Source organism: Anomalospiza imberbis, chromosome 22 (assembly GCF_031753505.1).
Source record: "Anomalospiza imberbis isolate Cuckoo-Finch-1a 21T00152 chromosome 22, ASM3175350v1, whole genome shotgun sequence".
Lineage (NCBI taxonomy): Eukaryota > Metazoa > Chordata > Aves > Passeriformes > Viduidae > Anomalospiza > Anomalospiza imberbis.
The window spans coordinates 8144012-8161461 of record NC_089702.1 but is presented as its reverse complement, the minus strand read 5'-3'; the positions used below and the strand labels follow the sequence as shown (position 1 = coordinate 8161461).

At 64.5% G+C, this 17450-nt stretch overlaps 2 protein-coding genes across 2 annotated transcripts in view; both read right to left on the bottom strand.

The window, feature by feature from the left end:
- The window catches only part of DDX23 (DEAD-box helicase 23), a 9196-nt gene extending 4418 nt beyond the window's left edge, over positions 1-4778 (bottom strand). Inside the window, 10 exon segments of the mRNA XM_068212652.1 lie at positions 836-1003; positions 1096-1208; positions 1280-1413; positions 1493-1631; positions 2120-2185; positions 2294-2389; positions 2498-2577; positions 2580-2599; positions 3044-3246; positions 4660-4778. Coding sequence (XP_068068753.1) covers positions 836-1003; positions 1096-1208; positions 1280-1413; positions 1493-1631; positions 2120-2185; positions 2294-2389; positions 2498-2577; positions 2580-2599; positions 3044-3246 — 1019 coding nt within the window. The 5' untranslated portion in view covers positions 4660-4778.
- A 1624-nt stretch (positions 4779-6402) lies between these two features.
- Positions 6403-17039, bottom strand: RND1 (Rho family GTPase 1). The gene is made up of 5 exons (XM_068212638.1): positions 16859-17039; positions 16690-16777; positions 12680-12789; positions 10018-10152; positions 6403-6723 (listed from the first exon to the last, which is right to left on the bottom strand). Exons 1-5 carry the CDS (start codon positions 16976-16978, stop codon positions 6478-6480), a joined length of 699 nt encoding a protein of 232 aa, XP_068068739.1. The 5' UTR covers positions 16979-17039; the 3' UTR covers positions 6403-6477.
- Between the last annotated feature and the right edge of the window lie 411 nt (positions 17040-17450).

The window sequence follows — 17450 nt, the reverse complement described above, 5'->3', positions numbered from 1 at the left end:
GGGGGGGAAAAAGGGGAATGGGGGGGGAAAAGGGGGAATGGGGGAAAAAGGGGAATGGGGGGGGGAAAAGGGGATGGGGGGGAAAAGGGGAATGGGGGGGAAAAAGGGGAATGGGGGGGGAAAAGGGGAATGGGGGGGAAAAAAGGGGGAATGGGGGAAAAAAGAGGGAATGGGGGGGGAAGGGGAAAGGGGGGAAGGGGGATGGGGAAAAAAGGGGATGGGGAAAGGGGGATGGGAAAAAGGGGGATGGGGGAAAAAGGGGGATGGGGGGAAAGGGGGATGGGGGGGAAAAGGGGGATGGGGAAAAAAGGGGGATGGGAATGGGGGGGGAAAAAGGGGGATGGGGGGAAAAAGGGGCATGGGGGAAAAAGGGATGGGGGAAGGATGGGGGGGGAAAAAGGGGGAATGGGGGGGAAAAAAGGGAATGGGGGGGAAAAAGGGGGATGCGGGGGGAAAAGGGGATAGGTAAAGGGGGATGAAAGAAAAAAGAATGGGGAAAAGGGAAAGAGGAAAGTGTGATGTGGAGAAAGCAATAGGTAACAGGAGATGAGGGAAAAGGGAATGGGAAAAGTGGGATGCAGAAAGGAGAATAAAGGAAAAGGAAATGGGGGGAAAACAGAGAGGGAAAAGGGATGGGAGAAATGGGGGTGAGGACAGGGGGAATGAGGGCAGGGCAAGGAAAGGGATAACAAAAGGGAGTGAGGAAGGAGAAAGAGGATAGGGCTCACCCTGTGCCTCTAGAACCCTTCTGCCAGTTTCCTGCAGGACCTGCTGCAGCCCAGCTCCACATCCCAACCAAGCTAAGCCAGCCGTGACCCCACACAGCCCTCAGCACCCTTCCAGCTTCCCCAAAACCTCACTCTCCTGCTCCTTCTCCTCCAGCGTCCGCCTCTTCTCCATCAGGTCCCCGTAGAACCGCGACTGCTCCCGTTTCTGCTGCTTCAGGTCGATGCCGGCGATGAAGCCGCGGCCCAGCAGCTGCACCTGGTGCCTCTCCTTGTACCTGGAGCAGGGTGGGAGCATCAGGAGCAGGGCTGGGGGATGCCTTGCACCCTGCAGGGACGCCCCCAGCCCCAGGGGCACCCCAGCACTCACAGGGGGTTGTAGTCGATGGACGTGTCCTCCGACGCGTCCCACTCGAACACGAACTTGCGGTCGTTGAGGTGCCGCGTGCGCCGGCGCTTCTTCACCCCCCCCAGGTACCGCTCTGCAGGACCCCGGGCTCAGTGGGGACCCCCCATCTTCCCCCCAGCCCCCTCAGACCAGCCCCCAACCCCACCTTGATGGCGTGGAGCTCTTTGCTTTTGTCCTTCTCCTCGCGGATCTTCTGCCTGCCCTCCTCGTCCTCGGTGCCGTTGGTCTCCCGCTCCATGCGCTCGCGGCGCTCCCGGCGCTCGCGCTCCTGGGGGTCTTCTGGGGAGCAGGGAAGGGGCTCAGAGCCAGCACACCCGCCCCGAGGGCTGGGTGGGGTGCTCCAGGGATGAGCCCTTACCCAGCATCTTCCTGCCCATCTCCTGGAATTGTTTCCTCTTCTTCCTCTCCTCCTCCAGCAGCCGCTGCCGCTCCTCCACCTCCTGCTGCCGCCGCCGCAGGGCCTCGGCCTCCCGCTCCGCCTTGGACAGGAACTTGGGCTGGATGGGAGAGAGGCAACGTCACACTGGGCCTGCCTGCCACCTCTGTGCTCTTGTGGGGTCCCCTCAGCCTTCTCTGCTCTTGCGGGGCTCTCCAGCCCTCCCCTCTCCCTCCAGGGTTCCTTCTCTCCCTCTCTGGATACCCCAGACCTCTCCACTCCCTGCCAGGGGTCTCTCTGCTCCCTCCCCGTGTCCCCCAGCCCTCCTTTCCCTCCTAGAGCCCTTCTGTGCGCCTCGCCAGACCCCTCAGCCGTCCCAAGGTCCTTCTGCTCCCTCCTGGGGGTCCACCAGGCCTCCCCTGTCTCCACAGCCCCCCATGTGCCCTCCCTGCCCTGTACCCTCCCAAGTGCCCCAGCCCTCCCTGCTCCATCCCATGATCCCTCCCGCTGTCCTCTGCCACTCCCTGTTCCCTCCTGGGGTCCCCCCTGCACTGCCCCCACAAACATCCACACATTTCCAGAGGGAAGAGGCTCCTGTTGCTTCTCCACCTTGGCTTCTGCCTCCTCTTCGGCCTTCTTCTTTGCCAGCAGCTCCTCCAAGGACAGCGGCTGCGCCTGCAAGTGAGGCCAGATATCAGCACCACTCCTGGGGACCTGAATCCCCTGGAACCACTCCCCAGGGACCTGGACCCCCCCCCGGAGCCACTCCCACACCCTCCTCACCTTCTCTTTCTTCAAGGCATTTTCCTCCTCTTCCTCTGCTTTCCGTGCCTCCCGATCCTTCCGGGACTTGGAGTCCTTCCCCCTGCCCGGGACAAACTTCCAAGGAAAACAGCACGGAATAAGACACCAAGCAGAGCCCTGAGGGATCTCCAACCTCCAGGGGACTTAGGGGAGAGCAGGAACCCCTGAGAAAATCGACAGGACCCACCTGGACCGCTTGCGGTCCTTGTCCCGCCGGTGCCCATCCTTGTCCCTGTCCCGCTCCTTCTTGCTGCGCTCCCGTCCCGCTCCTTGTGCCGCCGATCCCTGTGGAGCAGGGGGATCACAGCACGGCCCCACGGCCCTCACCCTCCTCTGCGGGGCCGTGCAGTGGTTTGGGTTCAGCCATTTGAGATTTGGCCAGTTTTGAGATTTGTGGTGAGTGTGGCGGGCTCGGTGCTCCCAGGCCCCCAGTGCACTCAGCTCCTGCTGTGAGGCAGGGTCAGGAGGAAGGCAAAGCAGGCTCAAAACTTTAAAAGGCAGCCTCTTTATACCCTCTTCAAAATAAATAAATACCATTAATAAATTTTTCTTTAAATCTCCTGTAAAAGGGTATAAAGAAAAACTTATTAACAGTAATCCAAGTAAAAAGCAACAAGAATCACACCAAAACCTTCAGAACGCTTCTCCTCCCCCAAAAACCTCTCCTTTCCCACTGACAAAGCCTTCAAAGCTCATCCCAAACCCCGGGGAGTCCTGGAGCTGCCTCACCTCTCTGTGGACTTGGAGCGGGACCGTGAGCGCGAGCGGCTCCGCCTCCGCTCCCGGGATCGGTGGCGCTTCCGCTCCTTGGCCGGGGAGCCCTTCCGCTCCCGCTCCCGCTCCCGGTCCCGCTCGGGGGAGCGGGAGCGCTTCCTCTCCTCCTTCACCGGGGATGCATCCCGATCCTTCTTGTCCGCCAGTTCTCCGGCCATCTGTGGGGAGGGGTCAGAGCGGGGGACACCGGGAGGGTCGGGGGGTGCACCGGGAGGGATCCAGGGAGGGTCCTGGGCAGCAGCGGAGACCCAGGGGGGAGACAGAAGGATTGGGAGACCCATGGGGGGCACAGAGGGACCCCAAGAGGGAGTGGGGAGGTCTGAGAGCCCACCAGGAGGAAATGGGGGGCGTCAAAGGAGCCGGGGAGGGAACAGACAGACGCCAAGAAGAAGCAGGGAGAGCTGGGGGACCCCGGGAGGGCGCAAAGGGACCCAGAGGAGGGAGAGGGGACAGGGAGAGCGCAAAGGGACCCTGAGGAGGGAAGGGGGAACGGGGAGAGGGCAGAGGGACCCTGAGGAGGGAGAGGGGAACAGGGAGAGGGCAAAGGGACCCTGAGGAGGGAAAGGGAACGGGGAGAGAGCAAAGGGACCCTGAGGAGGGAGAGGGGACGGGGAGAGGGCAAAGGGACCCTGAGGAGGGAGAGGGGAAATGGGAGAGAGCAAAGGGACCCTGAGGAGGGAAGGGGGAACGGGGAGAGGGCAAAGGGACCCTGAGGAGGGAGAGGGGACCCCGGGAGAGCACAAAGGGACCCTGAGGAGGGAGAGGGGAACGGGGAGAGAGCAAAGGGACCCTGAGGAGGGAAAGGGGACGGGGAGAGAGCAAAGGGACCCTGAGGAGGGAAAGGGGACGGGGAGAGGGCAAAGGGACCCTGAGGAGGGAGAGGGGAACGGGGAGGGAGCAAGGGGACCCTGAGGAGGGAGAGGGGACCCCGGGAGGGGGCAAAGGGACCCTGAGGAGGGAAAGGGGACGGGGAGAGAGCAAAGGGACCCTGAGGAGGGAGAGGGGAACAGGGAGAGGGCAAAGGGACCCTGAGGAGGGAGAGAGGAACGGGGAGGGGGCAAAGGGACCCTGAGGAGGGAAGGGGGAACGGGGAGGGGGCAAAGGGACCCTGAGGAGGGAGAGGGGACCCCGGGAGGGCGCAAAGGGACCCTGGGGAGGGAAGGGGGAACCGGGGAGAGCACAAAGGGACCCTGAGGAGGGAAAGGGAACGGGGAGGGAGTAAAGGGACCCTGAGGAGGGAAGGGGGACTCCTGTGGGACCCCCAAGGGGGCACAGAGGGACCCCAGCAAGGAGCGGGAAGGGTTGGGGGGCTCCGAGGAGAGAACGCAGAGGGAAGGGGGGACCCCGAGAGGGCACAGGGAGCCCCGGGGGGTGGGTGCGGGGAGCCCTGGGGAACCCCGGAAAGGCCCCGGCAGGCCCGGGGGACGCGGCGCAACGGCGCTCCAGGCCCTGCCGCTGGTGCCCAGTATCGGGGCTGTGCCCGGTGCCGCGGCACCGGGGCTCTCCAGCCCCTGGGCCCCCAGGAGGTTCCTGCAAGGCCCCTCGGCTCGCTCCCGCCGGTCCCCGCTCACCGCCGCAGCCTCGGGTTCAGCGCCGCCGCTCCGCCGCCGCTGCCGCCATGTCTGCCGGGCCCGCGGGGCATGCCGGGACGGCGCGGGACTACAGCTCCCGGCAGCCCCCGCGCCATTGGACTACAGCTCCCGGCATCCCCCGCGCCATTGGACTACAGCTCCCGGCATCCCCCGCGCCATTGGACTACAGCTCCCGGCATCCCCCGCGATGCCGCAGCACCGCCGCGCCCCGTGATCCTTCCGCCGCGCGGCAACTCTCCCCCCTCCCCACCGCAAAGAGTCCCCCGGCACGGTGTCCCCGTGTCCCTGAGCCCCCCGTGTCCCCGCGCACCCCAAATCCCACGGGGACAGCCCCAGGGCAGCGGCCCCACGGCCCCGCGCACCCCAGACTCGCCAGGGACCGCCAGTGGCCCTGCGGGAGCCCCGGCCCCCCACTGCGTCCCCATTCAGAGGACAGGGGGGATGGGGGTCCCAGGCAGAGTCGGGGGGCAGAAGAGGTGGGGGTCCCCCCACAGAGACACCCCACGTCAGTGTCACCGCCACATGCCGAAACTCCACCAGCCTGCAGCAGGCAGGACCCCTCCCCAAAGCACGGGGCCAGGCAGGGCTGCACGTAGGTGGGTGTTGTATTTCTGGTAATAAATAAGCTTTTTAATAACACTGACATGGAACAGAGACGCCCCCGCCCCCCCCCTCCCCCCCCAAATTCAGTCCATAAAACAGCCCCCCCCCTCCCCAACCCACAGGGTCCCCCAGGGCCAAGCAGCAGATGAGGGATGGGGGAAGGGGGGAGACAACAGGATGAGTCCATGGATGAGTCCCATGATGTGCACCCCAAACCCCACAGGGGTCCCCAGGACAGTGTCCCTGTGTCCCCCAAACCCCACAGTGACCATCCCAGGTTGACGTCCCTGAGGGTCTGGGCGCCCCAAACCCCTCAGGGTTGATGTCCCCGGGGTCCTGTGCACCCCAAACCCCTCAGGGTTGATGTCCCCGGGGTTCTGTGCGCCCCAAACCTTCCAGGGACCCCTCGGGGTTGACATCCCTGAGGGTCTGGGCACCCCAAACCCCACAGGGTTGATGTCCCCAGGGTCCTGTGCGCCCCAAACCCCCCAGGGACCCTGCTGGATTGACATCCCTGAGGGTCTGGGCACCCTAAATCCCCCAGGGACCCCTTGGGGTTGATGTCCCCGGGGTCCTGTGCACCCCAAACCCCCAGGGACCCCTTGGGGTTGACATCCCTGGGGTCCTGTGCACCCCAAATCCCCCAGGGACCCCGCTGGATTGACATCCCTGAGGGTCTGGGCACCCCAAACCCCCCAGGGTTGATGTCCCTGGGGTCCTGTGCACCCCAAACCTTCCAGGGACCCCTCGGGGTTGACATCCCTGAGGGTGTGGGGACCCTAAATCCCCCAGGGACCCCCCAGGGTTGATGTCCCCGGGGTCCTGTGTGACCCAAACCCCCCAGGGTTGATGTCCCCGGGGTCCTGGGCACCCCAAACCCCCCAGGGTTGATGTCCCCGGGGTCCTGTGCACCCCAAACCCCCCAGGGACCCCTCTGGGTTGGGGACCGGGTGAAGACACCCCCCAGACCCCCCCTCCCACGGGGGCAGCCCCCCAGGCTGTGGGGCTGGCAGGGCAGTGGTGCCAGGGGAGGGCAGCACCCCCTGCCCTCCTTTGGAGGAGGGGAGCTCCAGACTCCAGAGCCCTGTCCAACCCCCCCACCCCATTCCAGGGGGCTTGGGGGGGGCCCAAAGGTGGGTGTTTGTGTGCGTGCGTGCGTGCGTGTGTGTGTGTGGGGTCATTCCCTTCCCCCCTTCACATGACGGAGCAGCTTTTTGCTTTTTCCTTCTTGAAGGTGGAGGAGATGAGCTCGGAGCGGCTGGGGAGGTGCAGGAGTCTCTTGGAGAGGCTGCGGGGGGGGCTGCGGGGCGCCTGCGGGGGGGCTCTGCTCAGGCAGATGCCGGACACGGTCCGGAAGATGCTGTGCACGCTCTTCTCCGAGGTGAAGGCCGAGCATTCCAGGTAGCCCTCGGCTCCCAACTGCCTGGCGGCCGCACAGCCCTGCAACAGGCACGGGGACAGGCCAAAGTGAGCCCCAGAGCCAGAGGGACAGCCCCCAAACCCACCCCAGTGACACTGGGACACCCCAAACCCACCCCAGTGACACTGGGACACCCCAAACCCACCCCAGTGACACTGGGACAGCCTAAACCCACCCTACAGCCAACGGGACAGCCCCCAAACCCACCCCAGTGACACTGGGACAGCCCAAACCCATCCTACAGACAGCGGGACAGCCCAAACCCACCCTACAGACAGCGGGACAGCCCCCAAACCCACCCCAGTGACACTGGGACAGCCCAAACCCATCCTACAGACAGCGGGACAGCCCAAACCCACCCTACAGACAGCGGGACAGCCCCCAAACCCACCCCAGTGACACTGGGACACCCCAAAGTGAGCCCCAAACCCACTGGGACAGCCCTCAAACCCACCCTACAGACAGTGGGACACACCAAACCCACCCCAGTGACACTGGGACACCCCAAACCCACCCTACAGACAGCGGGACAGCCCCCAAACCCACCCCAGTGACACTGGGACACCCCAATCCCACCCTACAGACAGTGGGACAGCCCCCAAACCCACCCCACAGACAGTGGGACACACCAAACCCACCCCAGTGACACTGGGACAGCCCAAACCCACCCTACAGACAGCGGGACAGCCCAAAGTGAGCCCCAAACCCACTGGGACAGCCCCCAAACCCATCCTACAGACACTGGGACACCCCAAACCCATCCTACAGACAGTGGGACAGCCCCCAAACCCACCCCAGTGACACTGGGACACCCCAAACCCACCCTACAGACACTGGGACACCCCAAACCCACCCCAGTGACACTGGGACACCCCAAACCCGCCCCACAGCCAGCGGACAGCCCCCAAACCCACCCTACAGACAGTGGGACAGCCCAAAGTGAGCCCCAAACCCACTGGGACAGCCCTCAAACCCACCCTACAGACAGTGGGACAGCCCAAAGTGAGCCCCAAACCCACTGGGACAGCCCTCAAACCCACCCTACAGACAGTGGGACAGCCCAAGCCCACCCCACAGCCAGTGGGACAGCCCCCAAACCCATCCTACAGACAGTGGGACAGCCCCCAAACCCACCCCAGTGACACTGGGACACCCCAAACCCACCCTACAGACACTGGGACACCCCAAACCCACCCCAGTGACACTGGGACACCCCAAACCCGCCCCACAGCCAGCGGACAGCCCCCAAACCCACCCTACAGACAGTGGGACAGCCCAAAGTGAGCCCCAAAACCACTGGGACAGACCCAAACCCACTGGGACACCCCAAACCCACCCTACAGACACTGGGACACCCCAATCCCACCCTACAGACACTGGGACACCCCAAACCCACCCCACAGCCAGCGGGACAGCCCCCAAAACCACTCCAGTGACACTGGGACACCCCAAACCCACCCCAGTGACACTGGGACACACCAAACCCACCCCAGTGACACTGGGACAGCCCCCAAACCCACCCTACAGACAGCGGGACAGCCCAAAGTGAGCCCCAAACCCACTGGGACAGCCCCCAAACCCATCCTACAGACACTGGGACACCCCAAACCCACCCTACAGACAGTGGGACACACCAAACCCACCCCACAACCTGCGGGACAGCCCCCAAACCCATCCTACAGACACTGGGACAGCCCAAACCCACCCCAGTGACACTGGGACACCCCAAACCCACCCCACAGCCAGTGGGACAGCCCAAACCCGTCCTACAGACAGTGGGACACCCCAAACCCACCCTACAGACAGCGGGACAGCCCAAAGTGAGCCCCAAACCCACTGGGACAGCCCCCAAACCCACCCCAGTGACACTGGGACACCCCAAACCCACCCCAGTGACACTGGGACACCCCAAACCCACCCCACAGCCAGTGGGACAGCCCCCAAACCCATCCTACAGCCAGCGGGACAGCCCAAAGTGAGCCCCAAACCCACTGGGACAGCCCCAAACCCACTGGGACACCCCCAAACCCATCCTACAGACACTGGGACACCCCAAACCCACCCCACAGCCAGTGGGACACCCCAAACCCACCCCACAGACACTGGGACAGCCCCCAAACCCATCCTACAGACAGTGGGACAGCCCAAAGTGAGCCCCAAATCCACTGGGACAGCCCCAAACCCACCGGGATATCCCAAAGCGAGCCCCAAACCCACCAGGACACCCCCAAACTGAGCTCCAGAAACACCAGGACACCACAACCCCATCCCCACAAACACCAGGACACCCCAAACTGATATCCTAAACTGAGCCCCAAACCCATCAGGACAGCCCACACTGAGCCCCACATACACTGAGACACCCCAAATCCACCGGGACACCCCCAAAGTGAGCCCCACAAACACTGGGACACCCCCAAACCCAGCGGGATATCCCAAACTGAGCCCCACTGGGACACCCCAAACACCAGGACACCCCAAATCCACCGGGACACCCCCAAAGTGAGCCCCACAAACACTGGGACACCCCCAAACCCAGCGGGATATCCCAAACTGAGCCCCACTGGGACAGCCCAAACACCAGGACACCCCAAACCCACCGGGATATCCCAAACTGAGCTCCACTGGGACACCCCAAACACCAGGACACCCCAAACACCAGGACACCCCAAACCCACCGGGATATCCCAAACTGAGCCCCACTGGGACACCCCAAACACCAGGACACCCCAAACCCGCCGGGATATCCCAAACTGAGCCCCACTGGGACACCCCAAACACCAGGACACCCCAAACACCAGGACACCCCAAACCCACCGGGATATCCCAAAGTGAGCCCCACTGGGACACCCCAAACCTATCCGGACACCCCAAACACTGGGACACCCCAAACCCACCGGGATATCCCAAAGTGAGCCCCACTGGGACAGCCCAAACACCAGGACAGCCCAAACACCAGGACACCCCAAACCCACCGGGACACCCCCAAAGTGAGCCCCACTGGGACACCCCAAACACCAGGACACCCCAAACCCACCGGGATATCCCAAACTGAGCCCCACTGGGACACCCCAAACACCAGGACACCCCAAACCCACCGGGACACCCCCAAAGTGAGCCATGGGCAAACAGTGGGACCCCCCAAACCCCTCCCACAAACACTGGGACCCCCTTGCCCCAAACCCACCGGGACAGCCCAAACTGAGCCATGGGCAAACACCGGGATCCCCCCAAACCCGCCCCCACATCAGACCACCGGGACACCCCAAACCCACCCCCCACAGCCATGGGGACCCCCCAAAACCCAGGCAGACCTGCTCGTAGGAGATGGGCGCCTGTTTCTGGTGCGAGAGCTCCAGGAGCGTGCTCAGGTCTGTCCTCAGGTCCGTCTTGCAGCCGATGAGCAGCACCCGGGTGTTGGGGCAATAGTCCAGGATTTCTGTCTTCCACTGAGGGGTCGGGGCACACAGCTGCTCTCAGGGACCCCAAAAGCCTCTCGCTGTCACCCCACGGGGGTGGCGTCTCTGTGTGCCAGCCCAGATGCCACAGAGACACCCCCAGGACAGTGTCCCCATGTCCCTGAACCCCCAAACCTCACAGGGACACCCCCAGGACAGTGTCCCCATGTCCCTGAACCCCACAGGGACACCCCCAGGACAGTGTCCCCATGTCCCTGAACCCCACAGAGACACCCCCAGGACAGTGTCCCCATGTCCCTGAGCCCCCCAAACCCCACAGGGACACCCCCAGGACAGTGTCCCCATGTCCCTGAACCCCCAAACCCCACAGGGACACCCCCAGGACAGTGTCCCGACATCCCTGAGCCCCACAGGGACACCCCCAGGACAGTGTCCCCATGTCCCTGAACCCCCCAAACCCCACAGGGACACCCCCAGGACAGTGTCCCCATGTCCCTGAACCCCACAGAGACACCCCCAGGACAGTGTCCCCATGTCCCTGAGCCCCACAGAGACACCACCAGGACAGTGTCCCCATGTCCCTGAGCCCCACAGGGACACCCCCAGGACAGTGTCCCCATGTCCCTGAGCCCCCAAACCTCACAGGGACACCCCCAGGACAGTGTCCCGACATCCCTGAGCCCCACAGGGACACCCCCAGGACAGTGTCCCGACATCCCTGAACCCCACAGAGACACCACCAGGACAGTGTCCCCATGTCCCTAAACCCCACAGAGACACCACCAGGACAGTGTCCCCATGTCCCTGAACCCCCAAACCCCACAGGGATACCCCCAGGACAGTGTCCCTATGTCCCTGAGCCCCCCAAACCCCACAGGGACACCCCCAGGACAATGTCCCCATGTCCCTGAACCCCACAGGGACACCCCCAGGACAGTGTCCCCATGTCCCTGAACCCCACAGGGACACCCCCAGAACAGTGTCCCCATGTCCCTGAGCCCCACAGGGACACCCCCAGGACAGTGTCCCCATGTCCCTGAACCCCCAAACCCCACAGGGACACCCCCAGGACAGTGTCCCTATGTCCCTGAGCCCCCCAAACCCCACAGGGACACCCCCAGGACAGTGTCCCCATGTCCCTGAACCCCCAAACCCCACAGGGACACCCCCAGGACAGTGTCCCCATGTCCCTGAGCCCCACAGGGACACCCCCAGGACAGTGTCCCCATGTCCCTGAGCCCCCAAACCCCACAGGGACACCCCCAGGACAGTGTCCCCATGTCCCTGAGCCCCCCAAACCCCACAGGGACACCCCCAGGACAGTGTCCCCATGTCCCCAAACCCCACAGAGACACCCCCAGGACAGTGTCCCCATGTCCCTGAGCCCCCCAAACCCCACAGGGACACCCCCAGGACAGTGTCCCCATGTCCCTGAACCCCCAAACCCCACAGGGACACCCCCAGGACAGTGTCCCCATGTCCCTGAACCCCCCAAACCCCACAGGGACACCCCCAGGACAATGTCCCCATGTCCCTGAACCCCACAGGGACACCCCCAGGACAGTGTCCCCATGTCCCTGAGCCCCACAGGGACACCCCCAGGACAGTGTCCCCATGTCCCTGAACCCCCCAAACCTCACAGGGACACCCCCAGGATGGTGTCCCCATGTCCCTGAACCCCCAAACCCCACAGGGACACCCCCAGGACAGTGTCCCTATGTCCCTGAGCCCCCCAAACCCCACAGGGACACCCCCAGGACAGTGTCCCCATGTCCCTGAACCCCCAAACCCCACAGGGACACCCCCAGGACAGTGTCCCCATGTCCCTGAGCCCCACAGGGACACCCCCAGGACAGTGTCCCCATGTCCCTGAACCCCCAAACCTCACAGGGACACCCCCAGGACAGGGTCCCCATGTCCCTGAACCCCACAGGGACACCCCCAGGACAGTGTCCCCATGTCCCTGAACCCCACAGAGACACCCCCAGGACAGTGTCCCCATGTCCCTGAACCCCCAAACCTCACAGGGACACCCCCAGGACAGGGTCCCCATGTCCCTGAACCCCACAGGGACACCCCCAGGACAGTGTCCCCATGTCCCTGAACACCCCAAACCTCACAGGGACACCCCCAGGATGGTGTCCCCATGTTCCTGAACCCCCAAACCCCACAGGGACACCCCCAGGACAGTGTCCCCATGTCCCTGAACCCCCAAACCCCACAAACCCTGTCTCAGTCTCCCTGTGCTTCTGAACCCCCAAAACCTCACAGGGATCCCCCTGCATGTCCCCACATCTCAGAGCCTCCCAAACCCCACGGGCACACCTCGGGCTGGTGTCCCCACATCTCAGAGCCCCCCAAACCCCACGGGGACGCCTCGGGCTGGTGTCCCCACATCTCGGAGCCCCCCAAACCCCACGGGGACACCTCGGGCTGGTGTCCCCACATCTCAGAGCCCCCCAAACCCCACGGGGACACCTCGGGCTGGTGTCCCCACATCTCGGAGCCCCCCAAACTCCACGGGGACACTGTCCCAAGGCCTGAGCCCCCTCCCCACCTTCTTGGCCGCGCTGTCGAGGGTCTCGGGGCGGCTGACGTCGAAGCAGAGCAGGACGGCGTCCGAGTCGCTGTAGCACAGGGGACGCACGTTGTCATAGTAGGGAGAGCCTGGGGGAAAAGTGGGGGGTCACCGCTCAGCCCCCCCACCCCAGGGACACGGGAAAGGGGGTCTGGCTAAGGGACACAGCCCCCCAAAACAGACACAGCCCCCCGTCCTGCCTGGGGTCAGGGCACAGCTCTAGAGACCCCCAAAAGGGACAGAGCCCCCCCAAAACGGACACAGCCCAATTCCTGCCTGGGATGGGGACATGGCTCTAGAGACCCCCAAAAGGACAGAGCCCCCCAAAATGGACACAGCCACATTCCTGCCTGGGGTCAGGGCACAGCTCTAGAAACCCCCAAAAGGGACAGAGACCCCCAAAACGGATACAGCCCCCCGTCCTGCCTGGGGTCAGGGCACAGCTCTAGAGACCCCCAAAAGGGATAGCGACCCCCAAAACAGACCCATCCCCATTCCTGCCTGGGATGGGGACATGGCTCTAGAGACCCCCAAAAGGACAGAGCCCCCCAAAACGGACACAGCCCCCCGTCCTGCCTGGGGTCAGGGCACAGCTCTAGAGACCCCCAAAAGGGATAGCGACCCCCAAAACAGACCCAGCCCCATTCCTGCCTGGGGTGGGGACATGGCTCTAGAGACCCCCAAAAGGACAGAGCCCCCCAAAATGGACACAGCCCCCCGTCCTGGTGGGGTCAGGGCACAGCTCTAGAGACCCCAAAAGGACAGAGCCCCCCAAAATGGACCCAGCCCCTTGTCCTGCCTGGGGTCAGGGCACAGCTCTAGAGACCCCCAAAAGGGACACAGCCCCTAAAAGAGACACAGCCCCATTCCTGCCCAGAGTGAGGGCACAATTCTGGAAACCCCAAAAAAGACAGAGCCCCCAAAAAAGACAGAGCCCCCCAAAAGGGACAGAGTTCCATTGCAACTTGGGGTGGGGACACAGGTCTAGAGACCCCAAAAGGGACAGAGCCCCCAAAAATAGACACAGCCTCACTCCTGCCCAGCATGGGGGTTCACAGTTTGGGAGAACCCCAAAATGGACAGCGTAGTACAGCTCTAGAGCCCCCCAAAACAGACACAGAACCTCAAAAGTGACAGATGGACACACAGCTCTAGAGCCCCCCAAAAGGCACAGAGCCCCCAAAACAGACACAGATCCCCAAAAGGGACAGACGGACACACAGCTCTAGAGCCCCCCAAAACAGACACAGCTCCCCAAAAGGGACAGACAGACACACAACTCTAGAGCCCCCCAAAACAGACACAGCTCCCCAAAAGGGACAGACAGACACACACAGCTCTAGAGCCCCCCAAAAGGCACAGAGCCCCCCAAAACAGACACAGAGCCCCAAAAGGGACAGACGGACACACAGCTCTAGAGCCCCCCAAAACAGACACAGCTCCCCAAAAGGGACAGACGGACACACAGCTCTAGAGCCCCCCAAAACAGACACAGCTCCCCAAAAGGGACAGACGGACACACAGCTCTAGAGCCCCCCAAAACAGACACAGATCCCCAAAAGGGACAGACGGACACACAGCTCTAGAGCCCCCCAAAACAGACACAGCTCCCCAAAAGGGACAGACGGACACACAGCTCTGGAGCCCCCCAAAACAGACACAGATCCCCTAAAGGGACAGACGGACACACAGCTCTAGAGCCCCCCAAAACAGACACAGATCCCCAAAAGGGACAGACGGACACACAGCTCTAGAGCCCCCCAAAAGGCACAGAGCCGCCAAAACAGACACAGCTCCCCAAAAGGGACAGACGGACACACAGCTCTAGAGCCCCCCAAAACAGACACAGATCCCCAAAAGGGACAGACGGACACACAGCTCTAGAGCCCCCCAAAACAGACACAGATCCCCAAAAGGGACAGACGGACACACAGCTCTAGAGCCCCCCAAAACAGACACAGCTCCCCAAAAGGGACAGAGGGACACACAGCTCTAGAGCCCCCCAAAACAGACACAGCTCCCCAAAAGGGACAGAGGGACACACAGCTCTAGAGCCCCCCAAAACAGACACAGAGCCCCAAAAGGGACAGACGGACACACAGCTCTAGAGCCCCCCAAAAGGCACAGAGCCCCCCAAACACACACAGCTCCCCAAAAGGGACAGACGGACACACAGCTCTGGAGCCCCCCAAAACAGACACAGATCCCCTAAAGGGACAGACGGACACACAGCTCTAGAGCCCCCCAAAACAGACACAGATCCCCAAAAGGGACAGACGGACACACAGCTCTAGAGCCCCCCAAAAGGCACAGAGCCGCCAAAACAGACACAGCTCCCCAAAAGGGACAGACGGACACACAGCTCTAGAGCCCCCCAAAACAGACACAGATCCCCCCAAAACAGACACAGACCCCCAAAAGGGACAGACGGACACACAACTCTAGAGCCCCCCAAAAGGCACAGAGCCCCCAAAACAGACACAGCTCCCCAAAAGGGACAGACGGACACACAGCTCTAGAGCCCCCCAAAACAGACACAGATCCCCAAAAGGGACAGACGGACACACAGCTCTAGACCCCACCAAAAGGCACAGAGCCCCCAAAACAGACACAGCTCCCCTCCTGTCCAGGCTGGTGACTCACAGCTCTAGAGAACCCCAAGAAGGACACAAGGACACAGCTTTAGAGCCCCCCAAAAGGGACACAGCCCCCCTGGGGCCGGGGAGAGGGGCACAGCTCTGGAACCCCCCAAAACGCCACCTCCGGCCCCGCAGCCCATCAGCGTCGCATCGCGCCTTGGCGAGGCAGCGGGAAATGGAGCCCGCGGTGTTTATGTAACACCCCCCCCCCCGCCCCCCTGTTTTGGGGAGCCCCGGCAGCACCGAGGGGTGTCGGGGTCGGGGGGAAGCCGGAGGAGGGGGTGGGACACGCTGCCACCCCCTCGGGGTCCTCGGGGACACGGAACCACCTGCACCGCGCCCGGGACTGCGGGGGACGCGGCGCGGGGGGGGTGGGGGTGCGGTGGGGTGGGGGGCTCCGGGATGTCCCTCCCGTCCACCCCCCCCCGCACCCCCAGCCCCCCAAAAGGCCTCGGAGGGGTTTCGCAGCCCAGACGCTCCGTGCACAGAATAGCAAAGAGGCTGCGCCAGCGCATCGCCATGGCAACCGGGGACCGGCGGGGACCCCCCCGCCGGGGGGGGTGGGGGGGACACTGCAGCACCGGGCAGGGCTGCCCCGACCCCCCCCTACCCCCACCCCCAACTCTTCGGGGTGCCCCGGGAAGGGCAACACCGGGATGTCCCATAATCCGCCCAATTCACAGCGGTGGCGGTGGTGGGGGGCTCAGCGGCGTGGGGGTCCCCCAAGGAAGGGGTTCAGCCTCCTGTGACCCCCCCAGGGCGGTCCCTGGGGAGTACCTGCGCTCCCCACACCCACGGACATGACCCTAGACCTGAACCCCCCCCCCCCAGCGCGGCCACCAAGCCGCAGGGACCACAGAACACCCCCGGCTCCCCAAAACACCCCCGAGACCTCGCCACGGCCACCAGCGCCCCCCCCCCGGCTCCCCAAAACACCCCCGAGACCTCGCCACGGCCACCAACGCCCCCCCCCCGGCTCCCCAAAACACCCCCGAGACCTCGCCACGGCCACCAACGTCCCCCCCCCCGGCTCCCCAAAACACCCCCGAGACCTCGCCACGGCCACCAACGCCCCCCCCCCCGGCTCCCCAAAACACCCCCGAGACCTCGCCACGGCCACCAGCGCTCCCCCCCGCCCCGCGCTGCAGCTCCCCAAAAACACAATCGGGACACCAAAACACCCCCGTTCACTGCAGCATCCCAGCCACGACCCCCCAAAATCCCCAAAACACCTCCCGCAGCAAACAACCCGATCACCCCCTCCAGGGCCGGGCAGCCCCCGCCCCGCTTCTCCGCTACCGGAGCCCCCGCCAGCCCCTCAAACGTGCACCGCGCGTCTGTCCCCGGTACCGGAGGTGTCCCAGAGGCTCAGTTCCACCCGCTGCTCCTCGCTGGCCAGACACGCCGTGTAGTTCTCAAACACGGTGGGCACGTACGTCTGCAACGGCACCGAGAGCGTCAGCGCCCGGTCCCGCTTGCCGGTGCCCGCTGCCGGTTCCCGGTGCCGGTCGGGGCTCACCTCGGGGTAGCAATCCTTGGCCAGCACCTGCAGCATGGCCGTCTTGCCGCACTGCACGTCACCCACCAGCACCAGCTTGCAGCGGGCCGGAGCGGCCGGCGCCGGCCTCCGCTCCCGCATGGCGGCGGCGGCGCGCACGGGTCCCCCGTGCTCGCACCCACCCACCGCCCTGCGCCCCGCCGCCGCAGCGCCCTTATATACCCCGCCGGCTGCAGGGCCCGCCCACGGCGGCGCCCGCCTGCCAATCAGCGCGGGGAATCCCGGAGCGCCGGCCAATAGCGGCGAGGCGGAACCGGCGGGACCCGCCCCGTGGCGGGGGGGTGCGAGCGCGCCCTTGCCCGCCAGGGGGCGCCCGTGCGGGTCAGGGCGGAAGTGCCGCGAGGCCCCGCCCCCGAGCGCGAGCGGCCGTTGCCGGGAGACCGGAGGGACGCGCGAGCGGGGCCGGTACCGGGGCCGGGACCCCAAAGCGGGGGAAGGGGGACCCCAAAGGCGGAGATGGGGGTGGGCAAGGGGCGGTGGGCTCTGGGAGAGCGTGGGAGGGAGCGGGGTGAGCTAGGAGGGCTCTGGAGATGGGCAGCGGGAAATGGGCCTT